General features: G+C 38.2%; 1 protein-coding gene across 1 annotated transcript in view; it reads left to right on the forward strand.

The window, feature by feature from the left end:
- The window catches only part of Macrod2 (mono-ADP ribosylhydrolase 2), a 2209545-nt gene that overhangs the window by 2115358 nt on the left and 67509 nt on the right, over positions 1 to 26678 (forward strand). The window contains exons 16-18 of the mRNA XM_032902613.1: positions 6412 to 6489; positions 21864 to 21938; positions 22415 to 22507. Of these exons, the coding sequence (XP_032758504.1) occupies positions 6412 to 6489; positions 21864 to 21938; positions 22415 to 22507 (246 nt within the window). The remainder of the gene's footprint in view (positions 1 to 6411; positions 6490 to 21863; positions 21939 to 22414; positions 22508 to 26678) is intronic.

A 26678-nucleotide genomic window follows, 5' to 3' on the forward strand; every position in this document is an offset into this window, starting at 1 on the left:
TGTTAGTATTTATCCATCAAAATGATTGATTTTCTAGCATGCTTAAATTTTCAATAATAACCTACAGAATGATTTCTGTTCCAATAAAGGCATGCTCAAACTATTTTAAATAAGTTCCCTGGTATTTAGAATGTATTGGCGAATAGGAACTGAATTAGCTGTATATGACAGTAGTTTTCGAACATTCTTTAAAGGCTATTATAGCCTGAATTCCAAATCTCTAGGAATTACTGGCCACCTTTTAATGGGAGTTAATGAGAGCATAATGAAGACAAATGATCAGCCATAGCTCATTTGGACCTCCTGATACCTAGAGCCATGTCCTGTTTGAGGATATGTTTCAGGTAAATATAGTTCATCCTTGTGTATCCAGCCTCACTGGGACGAGCCACTGTCAGCTCATCCATAGCCAACTGCTGGAGGAATGGATAGGTATGAACGTCCTTCTTCATACATAAATAACTCTTTACGTATCACTATGGACAAACACCCCAGTCAAATGGAGGGCAAATTACCTTCTTCTTAATTGCTTCACATAACAAAAGAAAATCCCAGCGAGCTGGCAAGGCTAAATGTTTGACTTGGTCAAGTCAACCCAATTTATAAGAATCAAAAACAAAAACAAAAATAAAAACAAATCCAGCTGATTTGTTTCTGTGTTACTTTTTGCATCAAGCTCTAGTTCAGGGTAGAGATTTATACTTTTCTGATGTCCAACATTTATTTTGTAAAAACCTATTAAAGATTCTACACCAAAATGATAGCCTGTCATCAGTTTAATGATAGTTCAGGGCTCCTACTCTTGCTAGATGCAGTTTGTAGACTTCTGCCTTGGGAGTGTCTTCAGAGACAGTTAATCATCTGTTGTCTTATACTGAAGTTCTGGGAAGGAAAATGTGCAGGTACCAAGGGACAATTGCATATCATGAATTGTTATTAGCGGTTGTCACTATAATACAGACGGGCTTTTTAATATGTTTCCTAAGCCATTTACATTCTTAGCTGTGATCCATCTCTGTGGCCAATTTTTTTTAATGATGCCAAAAATAGCATTTAGTATGATGCCTTGCAATGTTATCTTGGCATAAAACATTTTAGTTTTGGTTCTGTTACTTTTTTCCACCCTTACCTCCCAATTGGTAAATACATCTCTTAAATTTCTTTTAAAAATATAGTTCTGAAAATCTTTTAGAAAGCCACAGCATCAAGAACATATGAATGTCTGTAGCTATGTTTTTAATCCTCTGGGGATATACATCCCTATGAGAATGTCTTAGAAACTCTCTCCTTTGAAAAAAGATGAACTTATGAACACATACATGTTTTTAGTGTATCATTTTGTGAGTATCCATGGTCCCTAGAGTAGATCCAGGGATCTCCAGGATAAGAATATTTGTACTGAAACAATCACATGTTAAAAGCAAGTGTTTACATGGATTTATAGTTCAGATAATTTTAGGAAACTTTAAAAGTATAAAATTTATCATTTGTCGTCACAGCTTTAACCCACCCAAGTTTATTCCTCATAGAAGTGTGCAATATTATTAAATGACTATTTCTGAGATTTCCCCTGCTTTATGGAATTTCTCATTTCACTTTAATCAATTTTAAATATTCTTTTAAATCTTTTTCAAGTTTCTAAATGAGATTTTGAAAAAAACTTATGAAAGTACTTTTTAAAATTCTTATTAATCTTAAAAGCACATCTATGTGTTTGAATATTTGATTTAATATTTGCATTTGAAAAAACTCTTAAATATGACATTGACCTTACAGATTTTGAAAGTCAGAATCTCTATATAAATTTAATTCCAGTTTCTGCTATTAGAAAAAAAATGACTGAATCTGAGAATTGGGTGATAACCTATTTTACATTTTTAACATTCCCAAGTGATAATTTTTTTAGAATTAGGGAAAAAAATGCAACTTCAATGTAGAAGAGCTTGGCCCATTTTCTAAGCTGATTTGTGGAACTTGCAGAAGGCTAATCAATCCTTTCCTTACCATACGCAATGCTTCCTAGCCTGTTTAGATGGGTATCACAGATGGTCATAAATAAAAGAGCTTCTAAACCAAACTGATGCATTTCTTGTAATTCTGGAGTTTGCAAAGTCCAAGACCAAGGAATTGGCTGAATCCCTGACTGCAGATCTCCACCTTCCACTCACAAATAGACCCTTCGTGCTATGTCCTCCCACGGGAGGGAGGTGAGCTTTGTCTCTCGGTCCTCTTTGGTAAAGGCACCTAATCTATCACCACGGCCAACTCCCCTAGCCATGCCTCTCCATCATGTCTTCTCTACATAGGTTAGAATTTTATCATATGAGTTTGGGGTAGGGATACAACATTAAGACCACAACAACTAGATATATATTCTTCCTCTCCCTACAAAGGATAATTTCATATACATATTAAAATGTGTGTTCCATGGGGCTGGAGAGATGGCTCAGTGGTTAAGAACACTGGCTCTTTCCAGAGGTCCCAAGTTCAATTCCCAGCAACCACATGGTAGCCCACAACCATCTGTAATGGAATCTGATGCCTTCTTCTGATGTTCATGAAGATGACATACTCATATACATAAAATAAATAGATGTTTTAAATGTGTCTTCCATTGTCCACCCAAGCAGAGAAGTTGCACTATCACTGAAAATTCTTAACTATCATATAATAGGGCCCATGATTTAAAATACATAGGATCAACCCCCGTGTAGCTAGTTTATGAGCTGGAAATTCAAGCAGTGTTTTAGTAGAATGACTTCTGTAAAAACAGTCTTCCGTAGCTCCCTGGGTATTTGTGACTGCTGTTGTGGGCACAGAGACTGCTTTATAAGTTTTACATCTGAGACAGAGTATACTTAATAATTGGTCATAGTAATATGAAATTTTTATTATCACATAAAATGTTCATTTGTGTCTATACACAGATATATTCAAATAACATATCTCTAAGTTCTATTTTCTTTCACATATTTCATACCTAACATCAGAATATGCCTTAGAATTTATAACGTGCTATGTTTACTTGTAGATTTAAATAACTTTGAAATTAACAATTGGTTGTGTCATGGTGCCATTAAGATATACTCTATAGATTATGTAAGACTGTGTAGAGCTTGTAAACTCAGAAGTTGCTTCAGTAATTTTAAGTCAACTCCCTAAAGAAGTCAAAAGTATAATAAAATACATTTTATTTTACTTTATACAATGTATAAACAAAGAAGTATGGCTGTGTCTCAATACAGATTTACTTAGGGTCATTGAAATTAAAAATTTACATACTTTTTTAAAGTATCATAATATATCATTATCTTGTTTTCAACCTTAAAAGTCATCCACAGCACAAGGTCATACCAAAATACGTGATGCTGTGTCCTGGCCTGTAGGCTGTAGTTTGCTAACCCCTGACTTAGAAGAAGATAAACTGTAGCTTTGTATAGTAAATCAGGCCTGTGGTCCTAGCACCAAGGAGGCTGAGGCAGGAGACTTGACAGTTCAGACCTATCTAAACTACAAAGGAAAAGCCTGTTTCAAAACAAAACAAAACAAAAAGGAGAAAATAAACTCATTCTTAGCATCGCTTTTAAAAATTGTTACTTTGGCTTTGGGCCGCAGCATCACTGTTCAATCAAGGCTGGCCTGGAACTCACCCCATAGCCACTTCCTCTTTTCCCGGTTCCAGAGTGCAAGCTTTTCTGGCCTTAGGCACCACACCTGGCTTATAAAGTCCTCAGTGAAAGCTGTTGACTGACCCATGTTGGACAGCAGAGGGAGGGGTCCTGATAGAAAAAAACAACGAAAAATGGTTTCCTGTTGTAGCTTCCCCCACCCAACCACCATGAGCACACCAAGGAGACTAAGGACTGCTATGGGCGTTAAGGACACAGATGTGCTAGCTGAAAATGGCCTTCAGTTAGCCACTGCACTTGTTTTACAAGGACCATAGCACCAAAAGCATCCAGCGGTGCACGGTTGTAGAGGTCTATGAATGTCTCACAATGCAGGTCTGGAAAAATGCTGGATTCCCTAGGTCAGACTCGTGTCAATCCTAACCTTCACTTTGTCCTCAAACTTTCATAATTGTGACTCATTCACTATTAAATGTGGTAAATAACATGAGAAATAGAACACACTCAAACAGGTATGCGCAGTAGACAGGTCAGGGTTACAGAAACAGGTTAGAGTGTTGTAACTAAGTTTTCAAATGCTTTCTGCCTACTTTATATAAATCATTCTATTATAATCTTATGAGCTCAAAACACATAATCTAATCAACTAAAAGACATAGCTGTGTATGGAGGCAACCCTGTAATCTTAGTCTTCAGAAGGAAGAGGCAGGGGACTACAGGTTCCAGCCCAGCTAGGGTTCCATAGAACAAACTGAACTAAAAACCACCAACAAGCAACTAGACAAACTAATAGACATTTGAGGGTAATATTTGGTATAATATGTGGTTACTGTTCTGTATAAATTAACATACTTCAAATATACATGAATCTAGGATACTGTTAATGATGAAAGAAATGAAAATTGTATGAAATTGCTTGTTATAATATTTCCTATAAACTAGAAAACTAAAACACTTTCTTACACTAACACAAACATTTTTAACCAGTTTTTATTCTCACCGTTAATGTGGAAAAAGGCATTGGAAGGCCTTCTCTTCAATCTTCTTTCCGGTATTAGCACTAACATTAAAAAACATATTTTAATGGGAGTTGGTTTTGCCATTTTTGACATGCAAGAGATAACAGTTTCAGGAAATGTGTCTGTGCTCAATTTTGCTTCCAATTTCTGACTTTTAAACTTATTGTCAGGCTCGGAAAGAACTGAGAAGCATTGCCGAGGATTAAGCACTTGCCCTGGGGGTTGTGGGGGTGATTATTTGCAGTGAATTAAAGCTGCACACTCCGGTATATACTTGATTCATTGGTTATTAAATCAGAATCATATGGTAACTGCCCGGGTTTCTTACTTGTCTGTCAAATGTTGCTGGTGGCAGGCTGAAGAAACACACTTCTCATAATAATCGAAACTGATGTTTGAAGCTGTCCTCCAGTTTTGAGAAGCAGGGGTGGATGGAAGACAGGGAGACAGGAAGGGAAGCAAACAAATAAACAAAATTTTATTTTAGTTTCTGTCTGACTTTCCTCTGTCAAGGCCTTAAAACTCAGTCAAAAGGCACAAACCCAGAGAAGAAGCAATTCATAGGAACTATGTGAGGTTTGATGGCTTTGGTTTTCTTCCCAGTTATATGTTGACAAGATCAGCTGGGGATATGTAGGGATCTTGAATTTTGTCCCTTTGGGCTATGTAAGAAAGGCACACTAGACTAAAAGCTTCATGAAGGCAAATATCTATTTCCTGTTCGGTCCACAGAGGTAGAACAGTATCCGCCATGTAGTTAGCCTTCAATAAACACTTGTAAAATGAGTGGAAGGCCTATTTCTCTATGGCTGCTCAGCTATTGATATGTGATCAGTGCCTTTGTTCAAGATCCTCCAGCAAGGGCGCAACATCCATCCTTCTTGATTTGCAGGAGTTCTCTATGACAGAATCCTTTGAGCCATGTTAGTTGTTCTATAATATATACCGTAAGATTAAAACTGGGCGCCTAGGCGTTGGCAAGAAGACTTTCCTGCAAAAGGGGCCTAGCACCAAGACTGATGACCTGAGTTTGCTTCCCGAGACCTACAGAGCAGAAGGAGAGAAACAATTAGCACAAGTTGTCCATTTATGTCTACATGTATGGCAGGGTGTTCTCCCTGTATGTATACACACACGCACACACACACACACACACACACACACACACACACACACAAACGTAAAATTGAATACACAATATTTTTAAGTAGGCATGTACTGATTGAATATTTCAAAGGGCATTTGAGGGTGAGAATCACTTCATACAGAACAGAAGCTCTACATCCCTTCTTGTCCTTGTAAACTGTTTTGGGACCTTGGGAGGACCTTGCTTGTGGTTAGATTTCCAAGATTCAATATCCGACTTTTGGGGGGACGTGGAATTCACTATGTGTGCAACTAGAATATTGGGCCCATTGAAAACATTAAATTAGGTATTCCTTTAATCCTTTCTAGTTTGCCCTCCTTTCATGCCAATGTTTTGGAGGTTTTCATGGGACAGGAAGCCTGCTTCATGTTTTCTTCTCTGCAGGACAGAGACCTCCATTTTCTCTCCTTTTGAAGCTTCGTTCCACTTTCTTAGGCAGCACTTTAAGAAACTAGTCTTTGATGGTGGAAATATGTGTGCTTTAATCGTTACATTCTGAAATAATAAAGTGTATTGTCTTAAATATAAATTCACTCGGTTAGCAATAGAAGAAGCTCCTTTTCCCACTTGAAAATGATTAAAGGCGGTGTTTGTTTGTGTGTTTGTTTGTTAGCAGATTCTGCAAAGGATGACAATACCACAAAAGAGAGTGAGGTGACCAATCATTCTGTGTGCGACCAAGAACTTCCCAATGGTAATTGTGTGACTTTCCTTTTAAGATTTTTTTCCCTACTAAGGAGTATTCGCTATTAAAAGTCAGGTGTGGATTAGTCTAGCAGCATAGAATTCTGATGCTATTTTCTTACAGTGGCATCTTGGTGCAATATTGTTGCTGTCCTCAATCTGTGTCGCTCATTATTTTTGAACCTGACCAGTGTCATCTACATTGCTTATTGTTACCTGCCTGGATTCTATAAACAATAGTTTTGGAGCCATTGAAATGAATACAAAATAAAAATGAGAATAAATATGAGACATATGGAGAATAAGCCCAGGAGACTAAATCTATATCCATAGCCTTGGAACACCAAGAAGAGTAAACAAGAGCCTACAGAAACAAAACAATCTGTAGAAACATAATAGACAGAAAAAATATTTTCCGAAGGCAAGCCAGTGTCTATGCCCAGAATGAAGGAGTATGCATTATATTTATGTGCAAAGGTAATGAAAACGCAAATAAGAATAGACACCTCTGTAGCCTCGTGTAATTTCTGAAGATTGGTAGCTAAGAATGGCTTGTGAAGTATACAAGAGAGACGAAATCAGTACAGGCAATATCACCAGTCTTGCACTGGCCTTAGTCTGCTCCCAGCCCAACTTCCGGGAAAAACCAGAGCGGCGGAGCTGTTTAGCTTCCCATTTCTGTACCTCATGAAGCTATTGTCAAGGAGTAGTTCTTTGGGAAAACAAAGATTTAGGAAAAATGCTGTCAAGGCCTGGCTTTGTAGAACTGAACCAAAGGCTTATTTATAGTTGTTTAGATCATACAATCTAAGTGCAGAAAGGGAAACAAAATTCAGACTGAGGAAGGCACAATGGGAAGGTTCTGCATGGGGAAGTTCAAGTTAAACAAATGAAAAGTGTTAAAATAGTTGTTTTGTGAATTAGCATCAAACTAGTATAACCAATTATCTTTTTAACTTCAAAGGTATACAGTGTTTAAAAGTGACAAAGATTATTTCTACTCCTACAAATTGAAGTAAAAATAACTTGGGTCATTTCTCTCATTAGTTTCAACTTGCCAACCTAAACAAACAACAACAACAACAACAAAAAAATACATACACTCTATCAGTTGGTTATGTTTCATGTAATCCTGTTGTTATTACATGTGAACTACATATATAATATAAACACATTTGATTGATAGATAGATAGATAGATAGATAGATAGATAGATAGATAGATGGATAGATAGGTAGACAGACAGGCAGGCAGATAGACTGACAGACGTAGAGTTCATACACATGTATGTAGATGTATACATACACATATGAGTATAAGAAAGAAGCTGTTTAAAGTGTCAAAGAGTTAACAGGACAATAAAAATTTGTCCGGCTAGGCCCAGGAGAAGGTGACTCTCTGGATAGTGAGGCCAAAGTTAAAACTGCCTTTTCTTAGGTAATTTACTGTTCCAGCAAAAAAAGATCTGAAGTCATGTTGCTAAAAAGACAGAGGGACTCTTACAGCCTCTTCAAGGGTTGTGAGTAGAAAGCCCAGCGATATATCCACTAGCAGGACAGTGAACTAGCTAGGAAGCTGCTGTCTGAAGCTGCTGCTCACTCAAATTACCTCCATCCCCAAAGTAAATTAATACCAGGTCAACTTCCAGGTCTCCCAAGCATCTGAGAAAAACACACATGGGGTAGTAACAAGAGCAAAGAAGGGGCCTTATCCACATCAAATAACTCTTATACATAATTACTGAGATACAATATCTAATACATGCATGCAAAAAGTAAAAATAGAAAACCCTCAACCAAACAGATACAAGGAAGCAAGACAGCCAAGACACAGAAATGAGGGAAGTCAGCCTACAAGATTCAACACATTGCTGATAAGAACAAACTATACAACAATGACACTGAAGGCTGGAAAGATGGCTGAGTGGTTAAAAGAACTGGCTGCTCTTTCAGAGGACCTGGGTCCATATTCCCAGCATCCATATGGCAGCTCACAACTGTTTGTAACTTTAGTTCCAAGGGATCAGACATGGTGTCACATGATGTCAGATATACTGTGCAGGACATGCATGCAAGCAAAACACAGCACACATAAAATAAAAAATAAAGAAAACATTTTTTTAAAAGATGCTGACACTTTACACTCATAAAGTAATTAAAGCAAGATTGGATTTTTTTAGCCGAGAATGGTTATTGAAAACAAAGATAAGAAAGTAAAAGCAAGCCAGAAGCAAAACATGTGCTAACTCAAATTAACTCAATGAACACATTCATGGTCTAACAGTATATTAGGCATGTGAAAGATAGTTTGTGAACCACGGGTTATATATGAGAAATCTATCCAAATTAAAAAATAGTAAAGAGAAAATAAGATCACAAACACTAAAGTATGGGGAAGTTACTTATTACCTGTGCCAAAGTGTACCATGAATTGGAGTACAAATTCATTAGCACCATTATCTGAATGAATTACGTGAGCAACTTTGCATACTGATATTGTGGGCCAAATTTCATCAAAAGTTTTGAACTCCAAGCAGAACAAATGAAAGTAAATCCACAACTAGGCCCATCACAGTGAAACTGCTGAAATGGTCAAATTTCTTCAAATGGTATGTGCTTCAAGCGGAATAAATAGAACTAAATCTAGAGTGAGTCCAATCACAACAAAACTGCTGAGTTCCAAAGGTACAAAGACCATCTCAAAAGTAGAAACGTCTTATAAGTAGTCATCAAGTAAACACTCTGACAACAGATGAGTTTCCAGGAGACACAGTGGAAATGCATAGAAAATAAAAGCAAATAATAGTCGGCAAGGAACTGGAAAACCCTATAGGAAAAGCATGTTTCAAAAATATGCACTAATTAAGACTATTTTACAGGGGATTAAAAAGAGGTTCTGTTGATCCCCAGGTGTTCCACAGGGACTGATTCCAGGTAGAAAGTTCAGGGATGTATGAAAAAAATAAAAGGAAGGTAAATTAAATATAAGCCTTGTTTAGTCTCTTGGAAGACAGGAGTAGTGTCTCCCTCTGTTAGTTTTTTGTTTTGTTTTGTTTTTTTTCCTGATGTCATGGAGAGTAAAGGTGCTAAGAAATAAGTCTCAGTGGCCCCTGAAAGTCAGAAAAGGAAGTGAGCCCTGTGTCGGATGACTGTCTGGAGGGTTTCCAGGCCTCGACCCCGAGGGAAAGGATTCAGCAGAGGTTTCAGTGGGCTCCTTGCATAGTGGACACAGAATTGAAAATCATAAATGCTAAAGTATGTGGAGTTTCTGGTCAGAGTCATGGGAGGACGGCACGTCTGCACATTGAGGTCAGTTGAGCATATGTCAAGGGCAATTGCCCAGGCTCAGATAAAAGAAGCTAAAGGATTTGATGATGTTGATTGAGCTTCAGTGATAAGGGTAGAGTTGACCAGGAGGGAACATATCAGGGCTTCTAAACTGGATAGTTATAAAAATATGTAGCTTTTATGTGTGTTAGTTGTTACATATATATATATATATATATATATATATCTTTGGTTTTTTGAGGTTGTTATTGTTCTCTTTGCTTTTCTATGCATTTGCTGCAATTTTAAAAAAAATGATTAAATGAAGACAAGAGAATGAAAGAAGGGAGGCAGAGGAATGAATTGATTAGTTTGCCTTTTGGTCATGTGGTACTCATAGCTTAGTTGATTCTAGAACACACAATGTAGCCTAAACTAGCCTCTGATTTGTGGCAATCCTTCTCTCCCAGCTTTCCAATGTTGGCATTATAAGCATTGACCACCACTAACTATAAATGGTGGACTACCATACAAAGATTACAGCAGAGTGCCCAAGATTGGCACGTAAGGCTAACATATACAGGGGTAACACCCAAATTAAAAATTCTATGCAACATTTCTAAGAATATAAATTACCTTTAAGAATATTCTTGAAAATTCATACTAATTGTGATGGTATTAGCTGTGGTGGTACATACCTGTAGCCCTTTTACTGAGGACACTGAGACCTGAAGATTACAAGTTCAGTGCTACACTAGGCAACAGAACAAGCCTCTATCTCAAAATACATACACAAACCAAATTGTTCAATAGTCACAAATAGGATGAAGTCACCATAGAATTAAAAGAAGGCATCTTACTTTCTTGATTTTTCCCCAAACTCATTCTGAACCCTAAAGTAAATTCAATAGTTTATATAATAATAAATGTAAGTAACATTGTAATGAATGCATACTGTGTCAAACGAGGGGACCAAAATACAAACAAGTAGGCATGCAGGTACCTACATATAACTAGGCTATTTTATCAAGTCTAAGGATCGAAATGCTTTAGTTAAGTTTAATAAAATTGTTAAGGCTTAAAAGGATAGAGTCAGGGAAAGGAAAGGTACGTTTGGGAAATGAGCATAAAACAAGAATGGGAAAATGGATTTGAAACCTGTCTAGCCAAAAATCTCAAAGAAGAGTTAGTTCACTTTATACCAATGAAATTTGTCCTTCATTAAATATAACAGTGATGGGTCTTAATGTGTCAGAGGGCGAGGCGAGGCAAGGAAAGCCACAACACAAATCAAAACCTATTGGAAATACAGCAGGGAATTCACAGATACAATATGGTCAGTGAGGATGGAACAAATAGACCAAGGATAACGTAGAATGTTTTTAGAATGTGATTAACAGTGTAGTCCTGCTACGGGAGATGACAGGCGGATCAATAAAACAGACTAATGATTCTAGAAGTAGGACCAAGTACACATGCGGGCTGGCACTTCAAAGACAGATGGCTCAGTAAGTGACCTTAAGACAACTCGTTGGATGTCTCGGGGGGAGGGGGAGCATGAACTGGATCTCAGCTTCAGTCCTACCACTGACATAAACTCCAGCAGGAGCAAAGCTGAGATATAGACGTGATGTGAAGTATTAGAATAAAAGAAACAAAAGTTATTCAACACTAAAAGAATGAGCGATCAAGACATAAGAGAAGAGAGAGGACACTTAACTGCATATTATTTAGTGAAAGCGGGCAATCAGGAAAGATTATTGGTCATATGGGTCGGGTGTTACAACAGTGGTTTCTAGGAGCTGCATGGGGTTAGGGGTGCGGGGGGGTGGGAGCAGAGTGACTAAGAAGGAGACAGAGAAACACAAGGACACTTAAAATACCCTCAATGACATTGCGGTGGCATCTGTTACCATGCATGAAACCCACCTGGTTAAACATGCAGCACCCAGTGTGAGAAAGTTGAAACCAGTTAGCAAATAAAGCACTCAGGCTGGGAACGCAGACCCTTGGGGAGGCAAGGAGGCTTCCGTCAGGAGTGGCGAGCATATGGCATAGTTCTATACCTTCTTTTAAATTTGCTTTGAACCTAAAGCATCTCTAAAATAGAACCTTAAAATACCTTCAGTTTTCACATACTTAATTTTGTGTGAATCATAAAATAAAGACATATTGGGTGAATTTATAATGTGTGGATATATGCTCATGTCTGCATATATCAGAAAAAAAGCTGAGTTACTATGTCTGACGATATAAGTTTGATAAAATTGCTGTGATATGTAAAACTCAAGCCAGGTTCTAAATGATATCTACTCAAAGCTTAGTCTCATCCCAATGATTAATATGTAATATTCTTTTTTTTTTTGTTTTTTTTTTTGTTTTTTTTTTTTTTTTTTTTGGAGCTGAGGACCGAACCCAGGGCCTTGTGCTTGCTAGGCAAGCGCTCTACCACTGAGCTAAATCCCCAACCCCGTAATATTCTTAATTTAGAAAAAGTATCAACAAGAAAAACAAAAAGTCAAGAACGACAAAATAGTAGCCCAAGAGGAAAGTGAGTAAGAGTCAACTAATCAGCCTTAGTTAATCTAAGATGTGAAAAATAGATGCCCTTGTCTCTTTACACAAAGAACATAAAATGGGAATATTGTTCCTTTTCTTTTTGAATAATTGAAAACCTATGAAATTGGTTGAAACAGTGTTTGAACAGACTCATTCACTATTAATGAAAGGCCATCAACTGGCCACCAATAATTTTGATATAACCTATTTAAAACACATAGAGATGTTATTCATAAATTATTCATTACAATATGGCATTTAATAGTACAGACAAAATTAAAACACCCCCAAAGATGAATCCATCACAACATAGAACATTATATACCTTTCAACATACAGTTTTTGAAAAAGTGGATGATTTTAGAAAAATATGAAATAAGATCAGGAAATAAAGGATAAATTCATTTTGACCGCAAAGCTACGCATATGCACCTACACAGATAAAGCAGTGTATACATATGCACTGCATATTTGCTTATACTTGTACACACACACACACACACACACACACACACACACACACACACGAGAAAGCTACCAATTCATAATTGTAAAAGTGACCATTTCTGTCTTTGTAAAACTATACAATTCTCAGTGCATACAGGTATTTGATATACATAGTGAAAGTGCATTTGTTGTAACTCTACAGGAAAAGTATTTTAAAGTGATTTACATTCGAAGAATCAATTTTATCGGTCCTAGAGGAATACCAAGGATGTTTAGGAGATAATCAACTTCATGTTAATATAGTTTCATCTTTAGCTTTTTTGTTTGTTTGTTTGTTTGTTTTTTGTTTTTTTTTTCGGAGCTGGGGACCGAACCCAGGACCTTGCGCTTCCTAGGAAAGCACTCTACCACTGAGCTAAATCCCCAACCCCCATCTTTAGCTTTTAACCTCGAGCATTTGCACATGGCAAAGACTCAATGGTAAGTATTAGCAGGGATTTTCAAGTTGAACAAAAAGACATAATTTTGTTAAAACAAATGTCGAAAAATCAGTCTCTATTCCTAGAAAAATCTGAGCATCTAATAACCTGCAAACCATCCGGCTGTATTGCTGCCTTTGTCCCCAAACAGTCCGTTTACACAGTGAGTTTTGGTTTAGTCCCTAGAACTGCTTCATTCCAGACCGATGTCTCCAGACCAATTTTTATGCAAATTAATCAAAGCTAAAGCATTAGCTTGAGCCTAACTTAATTACCAAGGCTTCAAGAAGCAATAGTCACGTGATCCATTTCTGAGGAAAAGCGAATGGAATTTTGGATTATCTGTTTCTAATGCCCCTCCCGTTACTATGGATGGTTGAGTTCGCTGTATGAAAACATATATACATAAACTATGAAATCCTTTGTTTTCTTTTGTCTCCTGTGCCCGGAGGATTAGGTCAGAGGGCTGTGGGGATTCTACTATGCTGAATATAAGGCAAACAAAGCTGGCCCCATGGGGCCAAGAAAGCAGGAAGAAACGCTGGGCCCGAGTGGCTGAGAACACAGCAGTCGCCCTTCAGCACAGGGGCCAGGTGCAGCGTGCCGGAGCTCACACGTATTCTTGTCTTTAGAATGTCAGATCCTGGCGGGCTCTGGATTGAGCAAACGGGATCATTCTTAAATTTCAAAGCTGGAGACTTTATGTCACCTTCAATTTTCACACCACATTTCAGTGGGGAGAAATGAGAAAACAAAAAAAAAGTATAGATTTCTGTTCAGGAAATGGCTGCCAAAATATACTATGCACTCAGGTGAAACTGCCCAAGAGTAGAGACAAGTGGAGAGGGCAGGGGAGAAAACCATTCCCTCCGAAGGACTGAGATGACCTTTTAGCTTGTCAGTGAAGATCAGGCCTTATAGCCAAGGCAACCCCGCTGTTCCCCGAGAGCTGCCCATCCTCCCGCTGCCCCTACTCCCACCCGCTTCCACACTCAGACAGACCTAACCTTCTCAGCAGTGCCTGGCTCTATGGAACAGTGATCTTCCCAGTATTGAAGCCAGTGCAGCATGGAGACCCTCGGGAGACGTAGTGACTCTGCTCCAAGAACTCTCTACTCTTTCCACACCATTGTACAGAGATTCTGAGGCCGCATATAATGAGTTAAAGGGCCCAGAAAGGACCAAGTGTGATGAGTAGGTTTGATGGGTCATGTCCCATGTCCACAGAGGTAGAGAACGCTGCTCCTACCCTTAGCAGGGAAGGATACCTGTTAACATCATTCACTAGATAGACTGGACATCAGACAGGAGCCTAAAAGATTGTCTAATGCTACAGTCATTTCTCATCCATAAATGATGAACCTGGCACTCAGAGTGGTTGATGTCTAACATCCCGTTTAGCCTTATTCTAAAAACAACAGTTTTGAAACATTATGATCTTGAAACCCCAGGGAGTATAAGGTGCTTACTTTACTAACGGATGGAAGGAAAGTAAACTGTAGCCCCTGACAACTATGCGGACTGAGGAGTGATGGAACAGAGGGTCAGTTAGGTAGACAGTTATTGTTGGTGCTTTGTGCAAGGTGCAGGCATAGAAAATGAGAATAAGCTGAATCTTCTGTGTATGCACCGTGCACAATCTAGTGAGAGAGGAAAACACACATACATGTATGAAATACATGTATGAAACACATGTATGAAAGCGTTAAAGGAGCCTAACAGACAAGAAAGAAGTCTAGTAGGTGACAGCAAAACTCCTATTTCGAGATAAATATCTATTCTGGCACCAAATGTGAGTGATCACGACTCAGGAATACAGAGTCAGCTAACCCCATATTGGAACTTTTTCTAACTGTCTCAATATCCTGTTCATTAAACCATTTTCTTATCAATTATAGAGATATGGCCACAATGACAAAGACACTCTTTGTACTTTTTGATTTTCCAGAGTATTTACCTTTTAAAGTATATCCACTTAGTACAATCTCATTGTCTACGTTTTGGGTTTTCAAGATTTTATCTGTATTGCTTTTTAATTTGTGTGTGTGCTCACATATGTACATGTGTGTGTCTGCACTCATGAGTGCATGCATGAGTGGGCAGGAGGGCTGTAGAAGCCAGAAGAGGATGTCAAATAGTCTGGAGCTGGAGTCACAGGTGGTGATGAGCTGAGGGTGCTGGGAACCTAACTCATGTCCTCTCTAAGAGTGGTATATACTCTCACCTGCTGAGCCATCGCTCCAGCCCCTACTTCCAATTTTTAAATCCTTACTTTTTGTGACTGAGAATAGGTATCTAGATAATGTATTTACTAGAAAACAAATTGAAAAAATAGACTATTTTCTGCATAATTCATGATTAAATCATTCCACTCGGCCATTCTGATGAGCATACCTCTAAGATATTTATCTAGAGATCTAGAATTCAGAAACCTGTGGTTCCTTTTCTTAAAAAACAAAACAAAACCAAACAAAAATAAACAAAACAGAAAGTGAATGTTCCCTCTCTTTATTCCTTGGGGTTGATTTTATTTTTTTTTCTTATAACCCTAATTTTGTGACTTTACATGTATTTAACTGCCACTTTCACTTTAACAAATGTTTCCAAAGTTAACAGTCAATATATTGTTTCCCTCTCGATTTTCTGCCATCTAAACAACATCTGAAAGTGACTTTTAAAAAAAGATGCAGCTCTGTGTAATGTCTTCCTAGAAAGAGCCTTTTCCATGTGAGATGCCTGAGTTCTTGCAACTATAAACATTCTGTGGACACCGATCCCTAGACCTCGCCTAACCCACACCACTGCCACTTACCTACGGCAGAAGGGACGGCTGCTTTCTCTTTCATACCCAATAGTGATAGAGATGGAACTGGCCTGAAGACTTTTCTCTTGCTTACTACAACTTCCCAGATAATTTTATGACCGATGATAACGCTATATCCTCTAAAGAAGGCAGGGAACAAATATAGTTCTTGTGCATTTCTGCCAGAGGTAAAAGGGGAACAGATTTCTTTTTTAATTAATTAATTAATTAATCTGTTCACTTTACATCCCTATTGCTGCCCCCCATCCCTCAGACAGTCCCTTCCCCCATCCGCCACCCCCCATCCCCCATCTCCTCCTTCTCTAAGAGGGTAGAGCCCCCCCATCCCCCAACCCTGACACATCATGCCTCTGCAGGGCTTGCCACATCCTCCTCCACCTAAGCCAGACAAGTCAGCACAGTTAGGGGAGCATATCCCACAGACAGGCAACGTATTTAGAGGTAGCTCCTGTTCCTGATGTTGGGGAATCCACATGAAGACTAAGCTGCACATCTACTACATATGAACAGGGGGCCTAGGTCCAGCCTGTGTATGCTTGTTGGTTGGTGATTCAGTCTGAGAGTCCCCAAGGGTCCAGGTTAGTTGGCTCTGTTGGTCTTCCTATGGAGTTCCTATCCTCTATGGGTTCACAATTCTTCCCAGAACTGTTTCATAAAAATAGCAGAGTATTAATAATGTCAGGGATTGGTTCTTACCCATAGAATGGGTCTCAAGTTGGGCCAGTCACTGGGCAAGAACCAATTCCCTCGGTCTGTTCCATCCCTGTCCCTGCATTTCTTGTAGACAGGATAAATTCTGGGTTGAAAGTTGTGGGTGTCTCTCTCACTCTAATGGTTTCTGCCTGGCTATAAGAAGTGGCCTTTTCAGGCTCCATTATTTCCATGCTGTGAGTCTCAGCTAAGGTTACCCTCATTGATTCCTGGAGAACCTCCTCCTTCCAGCTCTCTGGCAGGTCTGTGAGATGCCCCCCACCTCCACCAGCCGCAGATTTCCATTCATTCTCCTGGCCCTCTGGCCCTCTCTCTGGTCTCTCCCCACACCTGATCCTGAACCCTCCTCATTTCCCTCCCCATCCCCTCTATCACCCAGTCCCCTCCCTCCATCTGCCTCCTATGACTATTTTATTTCTACTCCTAAGTGAGATTCAAACATCCTTATTTAGTTTCTCTGGATTGGTGGAGTGGAGTGTAAGTATTCTCTGTTTAGTTCTGTATCCCATTTGGGGAGTAGTTATTTGAATTGCTGCTATCTAATTTTCTTGGGTTTCTATAGAGGTCTGTTAGGTCTATTTGATTTATAATCTGTTAGTTTTATGATTCTGTTTAGTTTTGTCTGGATGACCTGTTGCTTGGTGAGAGTAGGGTGTTGAAGACTCCCACTATTAATGAGTGAGGTTCAATGTATGATTTAAGCTTTAGCAATGCTTTTTTTACAACTGTGGGTACCATTGTGTTTGGGATATAGATGTTTAGAATTGAGATATCATCTTGATAGATTTTTCCCTTGATGAGTATAAAATATCCTTCCCCGTTTCTTTTGATTTATTTTCTTTAAAGTCTGTTTTATTAGATATTAGAATGACTATTCCAGCTTGCTTCTTGGGTCTGTTTGATTGGAAACCTTTTTTATTTTTTTTTCCATACCTTTACTCTAAGGTAATGTCTATCTTTGTTGCTGAAATGTGTTTCTTATATGCAGCAGAATGTTTGGGTCCTGTTTTTGCATCCATTCTGTCAGCCTGTGTCTTTTTATTGGGGAATTGAGTTCATTGATGCTAGAGATATTAATGACCAGTGATTATTACTTCCTGTTATTTTGATTTTGGTGGTGTTAATGTGTGTGTGTGTGTGTGTGTGTGCACGCACGCACATGTGCGCGCCCTTCTATGTGCTTCCCTCATTTTTGCTGATATGGAATTACTTATTTCTTGTGTCTTCTTGGATGTAGTCATCCTCCATGGGTTGTATTTTCCTTCTGGTATTTTCTGTGGCGCTGGATTTGTATAGAGATGTTTTAAAATTTGTATTTGTCTTGTAATATCTTTTTTCATCTATGGTAATTGAGAGTTTTGTTGGGCGTAGTAGTCTAGGTTGTCATGTGTGGTTTTTATTAATGGTTGCAAGATAACTGTCTACGCCCTTCTAGCTGCTAGAGTCTATGTTGAAAAGTCAAGTGTAATTCTGATAGTTCTGCTTTTGTGTGTTACCTGCCCTTTTCCCCTCACCACTATTAATCTTCTTTCTTTGTTCTATAGATCTTGTGTTTTGATTATTATGTAACAGGAGGATTTTTTTTTTACTTCTTCTCCAGTCTAATTGGTGTTCTATGCTCTTCTTGTATGTTTATAAGCATCTCTTTCTTTAGTTTGGGTAAGTTTTCTTCTGTGATGTTTTGGGCCTTGGAGCCAGGTCTCTTCACCTGCTTCTATTCCTATTATTCTTAGGTTAGGTCTTTTCATTGTATCCCAGATTTCCTGGATGGTTTGGGTCATGAATTTTTTAGGTTTATCATTTTCTTTGACTGATGTATCAATTTCTTCTATTGTATCCTCTGCCCCTGAGATTCTGTCTTCCATCTCCTGTGTTTTGTTGCTGATGCTTGCATCTGTTGTTCCTGGTCTCTTCCGTAGGTTTTCCATCTCCAGGATTCCCTCAGGCTGTGTTTTGTTTATTGGTTCTACTTCTGCTTTTAGGTCTTGCACACTTTTATTTATTTCCTCTACTTGTTTGATAGTATTTTTCATGTATTCCTTTAAGGGAGTTACTCATTTCCTCTTTAAAGGCCTCTATCATCTTTATAAGGTTGGATTTAAGATCATTTTCTTATGCTTTGGTTGTGTTAGGATATCCAGGGCTTGCTGTATAAGGGTAGCTGTGCTCTGAAATTGTCATATTGCCTTGGCTTTTCTTAATTGTGTTCTTTTGAAGACCTTTAGTCATCTGGATGACTTTGGTCCCTGGATGGTTCTGTTGTAGTAGGTATTGGGAGGTGGGATTGTCCTGTATGGTCCTGGTGTGATGAGTATCCTTGGGTTGGACAGTTTCCGTTCTGCAGGTCATTATTGATCAGGAGTAAGTCTGTATGACCAAGGAGTCAAAGATCCAAAGAAGGCAGAGAGGTGGTAGGGAATTGAATGTCTGCCTGGGCTATCAGGCTGCTCAGGGCAGCTGGGCATTACCCAGAGGACTTGTCGGCGGGCAAAGGAAATGGGTTCAGAAAGGGAATCTAATCTGTATGGTTCTGTGTCAGCATGTCTGATGGAGATAGGCAAAGAGGTGGTGGGAGAATGGCAGTCTGGTCATTAGGAAGGGGAAATTGGAACAGACTTTTTAGCACACTGTTTTATATGATCTAATACACCTAAGAAAGCAATTCTCAGTTATTTAGCAATTTCACTTTTGGGTGGTGTTTAAATGACATGAATACAGGTTTCCACACAGGAACACACTGAAATATTTTGGTACTATTATTCAGAATAGTTCCAAACTGGAAATGACTCAATTTCAGGTGGCATCATGTCTTCAGACAGTAGCCTAAGGTACATCAGTCAATAAGAAGGGCATATATATATATATATATATATATATATATATATATATATAGAGAGAGAGAGAGAGAGAGACTAATCTCACACACAAAATACTTGAAAGGTAAAATTTAAAATAAAGAGAGCATGTACTTTTGCTTACAGTAATTTGAAGAGACACGAACTAGACAAAGTCACCAGCGCTAGAAGAATTTTTTTATCTGAGAGGAATTACACGTGATAGTCATGAGAAGATATGTAAAGTGTCATCGAGGTCCATAATTATGATTTGTGTGTTTTGCTTTACACGTTTAAATTTTAAACTGTAAAATAAAGATATTTCCAAGAAAACCATAAAGAGAAAATATCATTATAGTCAGACAGAGTTGGTGATGTGTTTAGGAGCCAGAATGACTGTCATGGTGCTTTCTTCAGAGGCGGGCTCAGTGAGCAGGGATAATGGCTGTGAAGTGCTGCGGTAAAGTCTTCTGTCCCAGGGTGCACTCAAGTTCTGTAGGCCAGGGCTTCGTAAGCATTAGCATATATATGTTCAAATGGAGATCTTGAAAAGATATGTAGGTCATAATTCTGTATGAGTAGAATGAAGCCTGAAAGCTTTTAAAAATCTTCTAGATAATTCCATTGTTGCTTGTCAATGGACCATAATTTGGGGATGAATACGGAAGAGCAAGAGGATAGGTTTTGATCAAATCCACATTTTAAAGGTCCTCTTGGCCAGCAATTTAAAACTTAGATAATACAGGGAGGAAGAGAAAAAGAAAAGAAACAAAGTTCCAATCTTATGTACCCTGAGCCAGAAAAGAGAGTGGGGAAAGAAAAATGAGAAAAGAAACATTTTAAGAAGCCATCCGTAATCAGTGCATCACTGAACTTTGGGGATGATGGGACGAAGTTACCTGAGACATCTCGAGGGTGCTGAGTTCAGCTACCACTACCACACAGTTAAAGAAATATTAATGTTCATTATTTTATCATATCTTTAGACCAAAAATGAGCTCATGAGCAACTGATGTCATTAAAATAAAACTGGTGTTTGGCCTGTTGGATTTCTGTTTTTGTATTTTGTTTTGGGATTACGCTGGCAGAGAAGAAACTAAGCGGAAGGTATATGGCAGGCTGTCTGAGAATAGACTTACCAAAGCAGAAGATGCAGGATGAAGGGTTGTCTAAGTCAGTATTACCGCATAACAAATAAGCCCTAAAATTCAGTGGCTTTCAAGAAGAGTTGTGTTAAGCTGGCTCTATTTAATTCTGCTCCAGATCAAGAAGAACACATTCTGCTCAGTGTAAGGAGCTGCAAGAAACTCGCAGTGGATCTTAAGCTTTTGCAAAAATTCATATGATGTCTGTCCTCTGGCCATTTCTAAACTAAGTCCCATTAAAAAAAAAAAAAGGCCTGATGTGAATGGGATGCCTACACTCTGTCTCTGACAGAGACAAAGGAATGCAAGTCTTTTACAGAGAGAAGTAGGGACAAGACGAAAGAACAGTGTCACCACCACAGGGACATACCACTGCAAACATTTCTAGCTTCCTGTGTCTGTCCTTTTGTGCTTACAGCTAATTCAAAGCCTAGGTTTGTTTGTTTGTTTATTATTTAAATTTAACAGTTAAGCATTCTCAGTATAAAATCTTTCATTAGCATGAGGCAAAAATGGACAGATTTCGTTATCTTATCTTAATGAGTATTTATATGTTCAAAACCCTACAGGGGAGAAGTCAGGGGGTGTGGAAGAAAAGCCTTCAGCCTTCGTTTGGTCTTTTCTATATTCAGTCAATACCTAAAGGGATTACTGAGATATTATGCTATTCTGTCCCTTACTCAACTTCCTATGTGCTGCTGAGGAAGGAAGGGGGTACAGGTAGTGCTTTAGTTTGGAGGGGTGATCATAAATATACAAAATCACTGTATCTGAATAGATATCTAAATATTACCCATGCAATCCAGAAAAATGATCTGAAAATCTCAAGCCTTTCAGATCATTGTTTGTAAATGTCCAATTGATTGATAAGCTGAATGTTAATTGTGTCAAGAAAAAGAATAGGCTTTTGTTTCTTTGTTTGCCCAAATTATCAGGATATTTCCACATAAAATAATTGATGTAAATTTAATTATTTGAAAACTGACATGGGTGCCTTCCGCTTCCAATTTAACACACTCTTTGAATGTGATTAAAAGAAGGCATCTGAAGAATTTGTTCTTCAGACCTGATACACGCACAACTTATTTTTTTTTTCTCTTTCAATCACTGTTCTAACAGGACAAGAGAATGACTCAACAAAGAGTGAGGGAAAAACTGAGACAGAGTCCCCAAGCTCCTCTATGGAGACAGAAGGTACTGGAGCCGATTAGAATGAATGAGAAGACTTCTCTATAAAAAACATTTGTGTGTGGAGGGGGTGTAAAAATAAGAGTCTATGAATGTGTATGAGTGTATGTGAGATTTGTGGCATGTGTGACTCTGTGTGAGTACATATTTGTGTGTGTGAGTCTCTGTGTGTATGAGTATGTTACTTTCTCTGTCTCTCTGTCTCTGTCTTTCTTTCTCTCTCTCTCTCTCTGTCTGTCTGTCTGTCTGTCTGTCTGTCTGTCTCTCTCTCTGTGTGTGTGTGTGTGTGTGTGTGTGTGCGTGTGCGCGTGCGCGTGCGCACGCATGCACGCGTGAGCTGATGGATAGAGAGCCAGCATCGGGCTTCATGTAAGTCTTGTCTTGGAAGGTTATAAAAAGACATTTTGCTCTGTAGTCACTGTGTTTTCTCAATGATTTTAATTTAAACATCCTTGAGCCTCTTTCTGTCTCCTTCCATTTAGACCTTTCACCAAATCAAGAAGATGCCACGATTGTGGAACAACCAGAAGTGATCCCCCTGATAGATGACCAAGAAGAACAGGAAGGTGGAGAAGGTAGGAATGCTCTTGAATTAACCCATCACAATCAAAGAACGTAGGTGGACACCAGCCTACAATCCAAGTACCAAAGCTGTCCTCCACCGATCCAGCCAGAAAAGGGAGATGAGCACATCTGTAACCTTGCCCTTGTTTTTGAAACTAGAGTAAAATCCAGAAGTGACAAAAGGTGTTATTGAAAACACCTGTCTTTCCAAATGGAATGAAGGTGTACTTGATAATTTTTTTATTTCATTTAAAAATTTGAAACTCGAAAATTGAGAAAGTCTGTAAGAAATCAAAATAATAAAATAGAGGGATGAAATCCTAGGAAAACTGAAGTGGCTTTAGAACAAATAGATCAAACCTTTTGCACTAATTTCATCCTGCCTTCCTTTAAATGGTATTTAAAGAAGCATGAAAAAGTCCTCCTCTGAACCTTCTAAGTTGCTAACCTTAGAATAGAATAATATTGAATCGCATTTAAAAATTAAACTGGGTCATAATGATTTCTACCACGATAGAAGGTATACTTTATAAATAATAAAAGTATTGAATTGAAGATAATTTTTTATAAATTATATCAGAGGATGGGTTGGAGAGATGGCTCCAAGGTTAAGAGCACCGACTGCACTTCCAGAGGTCTTTAGTTCAATTCCCAATAACTACATGGTGGCTCACAACCATCTGTCATGAGATCTGATGCCCTCTTCTGGTGTGTCTGAAGACAGCTACGCTGTACTCACATACATAAAATAAATAAACCTTTAAAAATAACCTGGAGAATTTGGTATTTACAGAAGAAATGGAAGACCCCAATTCTTAACCGTCTCATTAAAAGGTTCATGGAGTGATTTAATGCATCATCTCATAAGTCACCGTGCTCTTAGATCAGTAGGTATTTGCAATAGGAATAGCAGCATCATGACTCAGTAGACCTTGTTTGTGGAACACCGTGATCAATTTTTCTTCCAAATTAAAACAGAGACATGATCTCAATTGTAAAATCAGGTCAGTTGCAAGTAGAGCTTCCAAGTTAGGAACACTTCTTGGCAGGAGCATTGATGTCATTTAATTGCTGAGCTACAATAGTGATTTTGACACTTTTTTTTTGAAGTCCACTCTATTTACTTCACACTGTTCTTCTTCTCTGTCTTTGCTGTGTTCTTCTCAATTACAAATCAGAGTTGAGCCTCATGGCACTATATTTGTGACAAGTCAAATAAATGGCATATCTGGAGTTGTTTACCTGACAGTCATAAGAGAATCAATGTAAATTTCACTCAGATTCAGATCTATAATGTGATAAAATATTAGTATATGAACTTTCCAACTTTTATACTCTACCACTGAAATATAATAAGATACAATGAATTCCCATTTGCTTGGTTTTTCTCTTGAAGAAACTATTTGTTTTCATACAATATCTGAAAACATAAGCGGATTAAAGGACATCAAACAATTTATATAATCTTCTTGCCTATGTAATTTGACCTATAGAGGAAGCCCACATTCCCCACAAAGTCTCCTACTATGAAACTTTTCTTTAATTATTGAAGTTAGTGGCTCACTTTCCCTCTGTTCTTTGTAAGTCGCCCACCCTCTTCTGTCGCTGTTGGAACATGCGGAAAGCCCAGGGCAAATTGAATGCATTGCTTCTGTTATCTTATTCTTGGCATCAGCAGAAAAGTGGAAAGCTATTCTGTTACATGTAAGAAAAGTGCTTATGCTGTACTTATGCTGCTAATAATAAGACAGACTGGGTAAACTATAAGAAAGACGCTCGTTTGGACTCATGGTTCTGAGGGTATAAGGTCAAGGGCCTGCATCTGGTGAGGGTATTCTAGTTGGCAGAGTCCTGAGATGATGCAAACATAACATGCAATAGGACATGGCATATATGGACATTTGTATATGCGTGTGTATGTGTGACTATGTGAGATATATATATATATATAAAATCTTTGAGTGTTCGCATGTTCATACATGCATGCCCAGTCTCTGTCTCCTTATAAATTCATTAGGATTCAATTACATAAGATTTAGCCTAATAACCTTGACTCACTTCCAAACAACACAGGCAAATTAAATCTCCACCCATTTAATCTCTGACAATGGGTATTGACTTTTAACATGTGAAGCCTTGGGAGACACTCAAGCCATGGTAGTCCCCAAAAGAAATGAAGACGAAGTAAACTAGTGACACACAGAGGAGGTACATTCACATCAATGACAACTGAGTGACATTGGACCAGTTATTTAATTTATCTACATCAGGGTGCTCATCTTTATGACAGTGATGACCAAAGGAGTTGACACACCATTTGCAAGGAACACTCAATCACATGTGCACATGTCAAACACTTGCAAAAAGGCATGGCACATGAAGTATTTAGTCTTTAGCCCATCTGAGGAGCTGATGACAAAATGAAGAAGATGCACAAAAATGTTCCCCAAGTCCATTCATTTCTGTCTATAACTATTGGACATATACTACATATGTCCATATGTAAACATAACATAAACAGGTACATATACTACTGCCTTCAACAACAAATAATCACTCACGGGGTTGGGGATTTAGCTCAATGGTAAAGCGCTAGCAAGCGAAAGGTCCTGGGTTCGGTCCTCAGTTCCGAAAAAAAAAATAATAATCACTCACATTTGATTGATAGAACCACCTTCTAAACGTCGCAGAATATTGTTGTAGACTTCTTAACTGATGATATATTTTATCCTATAGGAATGGAACTATTAATGGATAATACGGTACGAGTTCTCTTACCTATAAACAGGCTTTTCTTTGTTGAGATCTTAATCTTGTGTTTCACAAATAATAAGAAAACCATGATCTCTGTGTTCTAAGCAAGTTGCAGTTGAGCGATTGGCCATCCCCTATATGAAAGTCAGTGAATACATTCAAAGTGCTTGCATTTATCTTGCTTTCTTTAGATTTTATGAGTTATTTTTAAAAATCTGCTTTGAAAACATTTTAAGAATATACCTCCAGGTTTTGTGTTTATTCATGAAAGCATCTCTTAGTGGAAAAATATGCATATATATTAAGGATTAGATATGAACAAAACAAATTGGTGCCCTGTTCTATTTGTAGAAATATTCTTTGTATCTCAGAAAACACTCATTCTCTTTTAATGCGAGAATCTTTCTACCGAGACAGACAGTGGTTCCTTTAAAAAACAAAAATACAACGAAAAAAAAGCACAACATCCTTCATTCACTTTGCAGCATTTTATAGGATTAGAAAATGTAGATAATCGTCAGGACACATCTTCTATGGCTCCCAGGTGTACGAGCACAGATGTTGCAACATTAAGGTTTGAAGTTAGCTCTACCAAAATATGGATTTTTAAAAGAAGGAAAAATATTCAGCAGAAGTTCATGCTGGTAAAATTGCACAATAGCACAATGGACATCTCCCTGGGAGACCTGAACGACAAATTTTCAACAGGCAGAAAGTGGGGTTTCACATATGGCAGCTCTACTCATTCAGCCACATTGCCTCCTCCTAAATGAGGCTGGGTTTATGCTCTCCCAGTAGGATCTGCATTGATTTTAAATCTAGAGAAATCACGTCCTTTAGGTTAATAACTAAACAGGAGAGGTACAGGAGATGCTTACTAAGAAGGATATCATATTTTTATATAAAATTTCATAAGAATTTTACTTAGGAATTTTTTGTCTTAGAGTCTCAAGGATACCAACATTGTATCATTATCAAAGGCAAAATTTTTCATTTGTATTTTAGTATACATGTGGGAATTTTTAGTCAAGGTTGACCGAGAGTGTAGCTACTTGTTCTCAATTATTTTTTATAGTAATTAATTAGTACAATGTGGTACAGCAACACTTTACCTGCTTAAGGCTGACCAAAGTTGTTTGGGAACTTCAAGTGTACTTTGGACTTCTTGGGGAAAGATGGACAGGAATGCGGGTGAAATGCTATGTGTGAGCCAACGATGAGTTTTGTTTTGATGCTTGCACTGTGGCAGCTGACCATCAGGACCAGGAAGCACATACAGAAGCCATGACATTTACACTGACCGTGTGATTGCTGACAGGTCTTTTAACTCGTAAGATTTTCCATTTCTAGGGTAGTCTAGTGACAGAGATGCAATAATAAAATTATAAGTTACAATTTATTTCATTGTCAAAGCAGTCCAACTCTGAA

The sequence above is a fragment of the Rattus rattus genome, chromosome 5, assembly GCF_011064425.1.
Source record: "Rattus rattus isolate New Zealand chromosome 5, Rrattus_CSIRO_v1, whole genome shotgun sequence".
In the NCBI taxonomy this organism is placed as follows: Eukaryota; Metazoa; Chordata; class Mammalia; order Rodentia; family Muridae; genus Rattus; species Rattus rattus.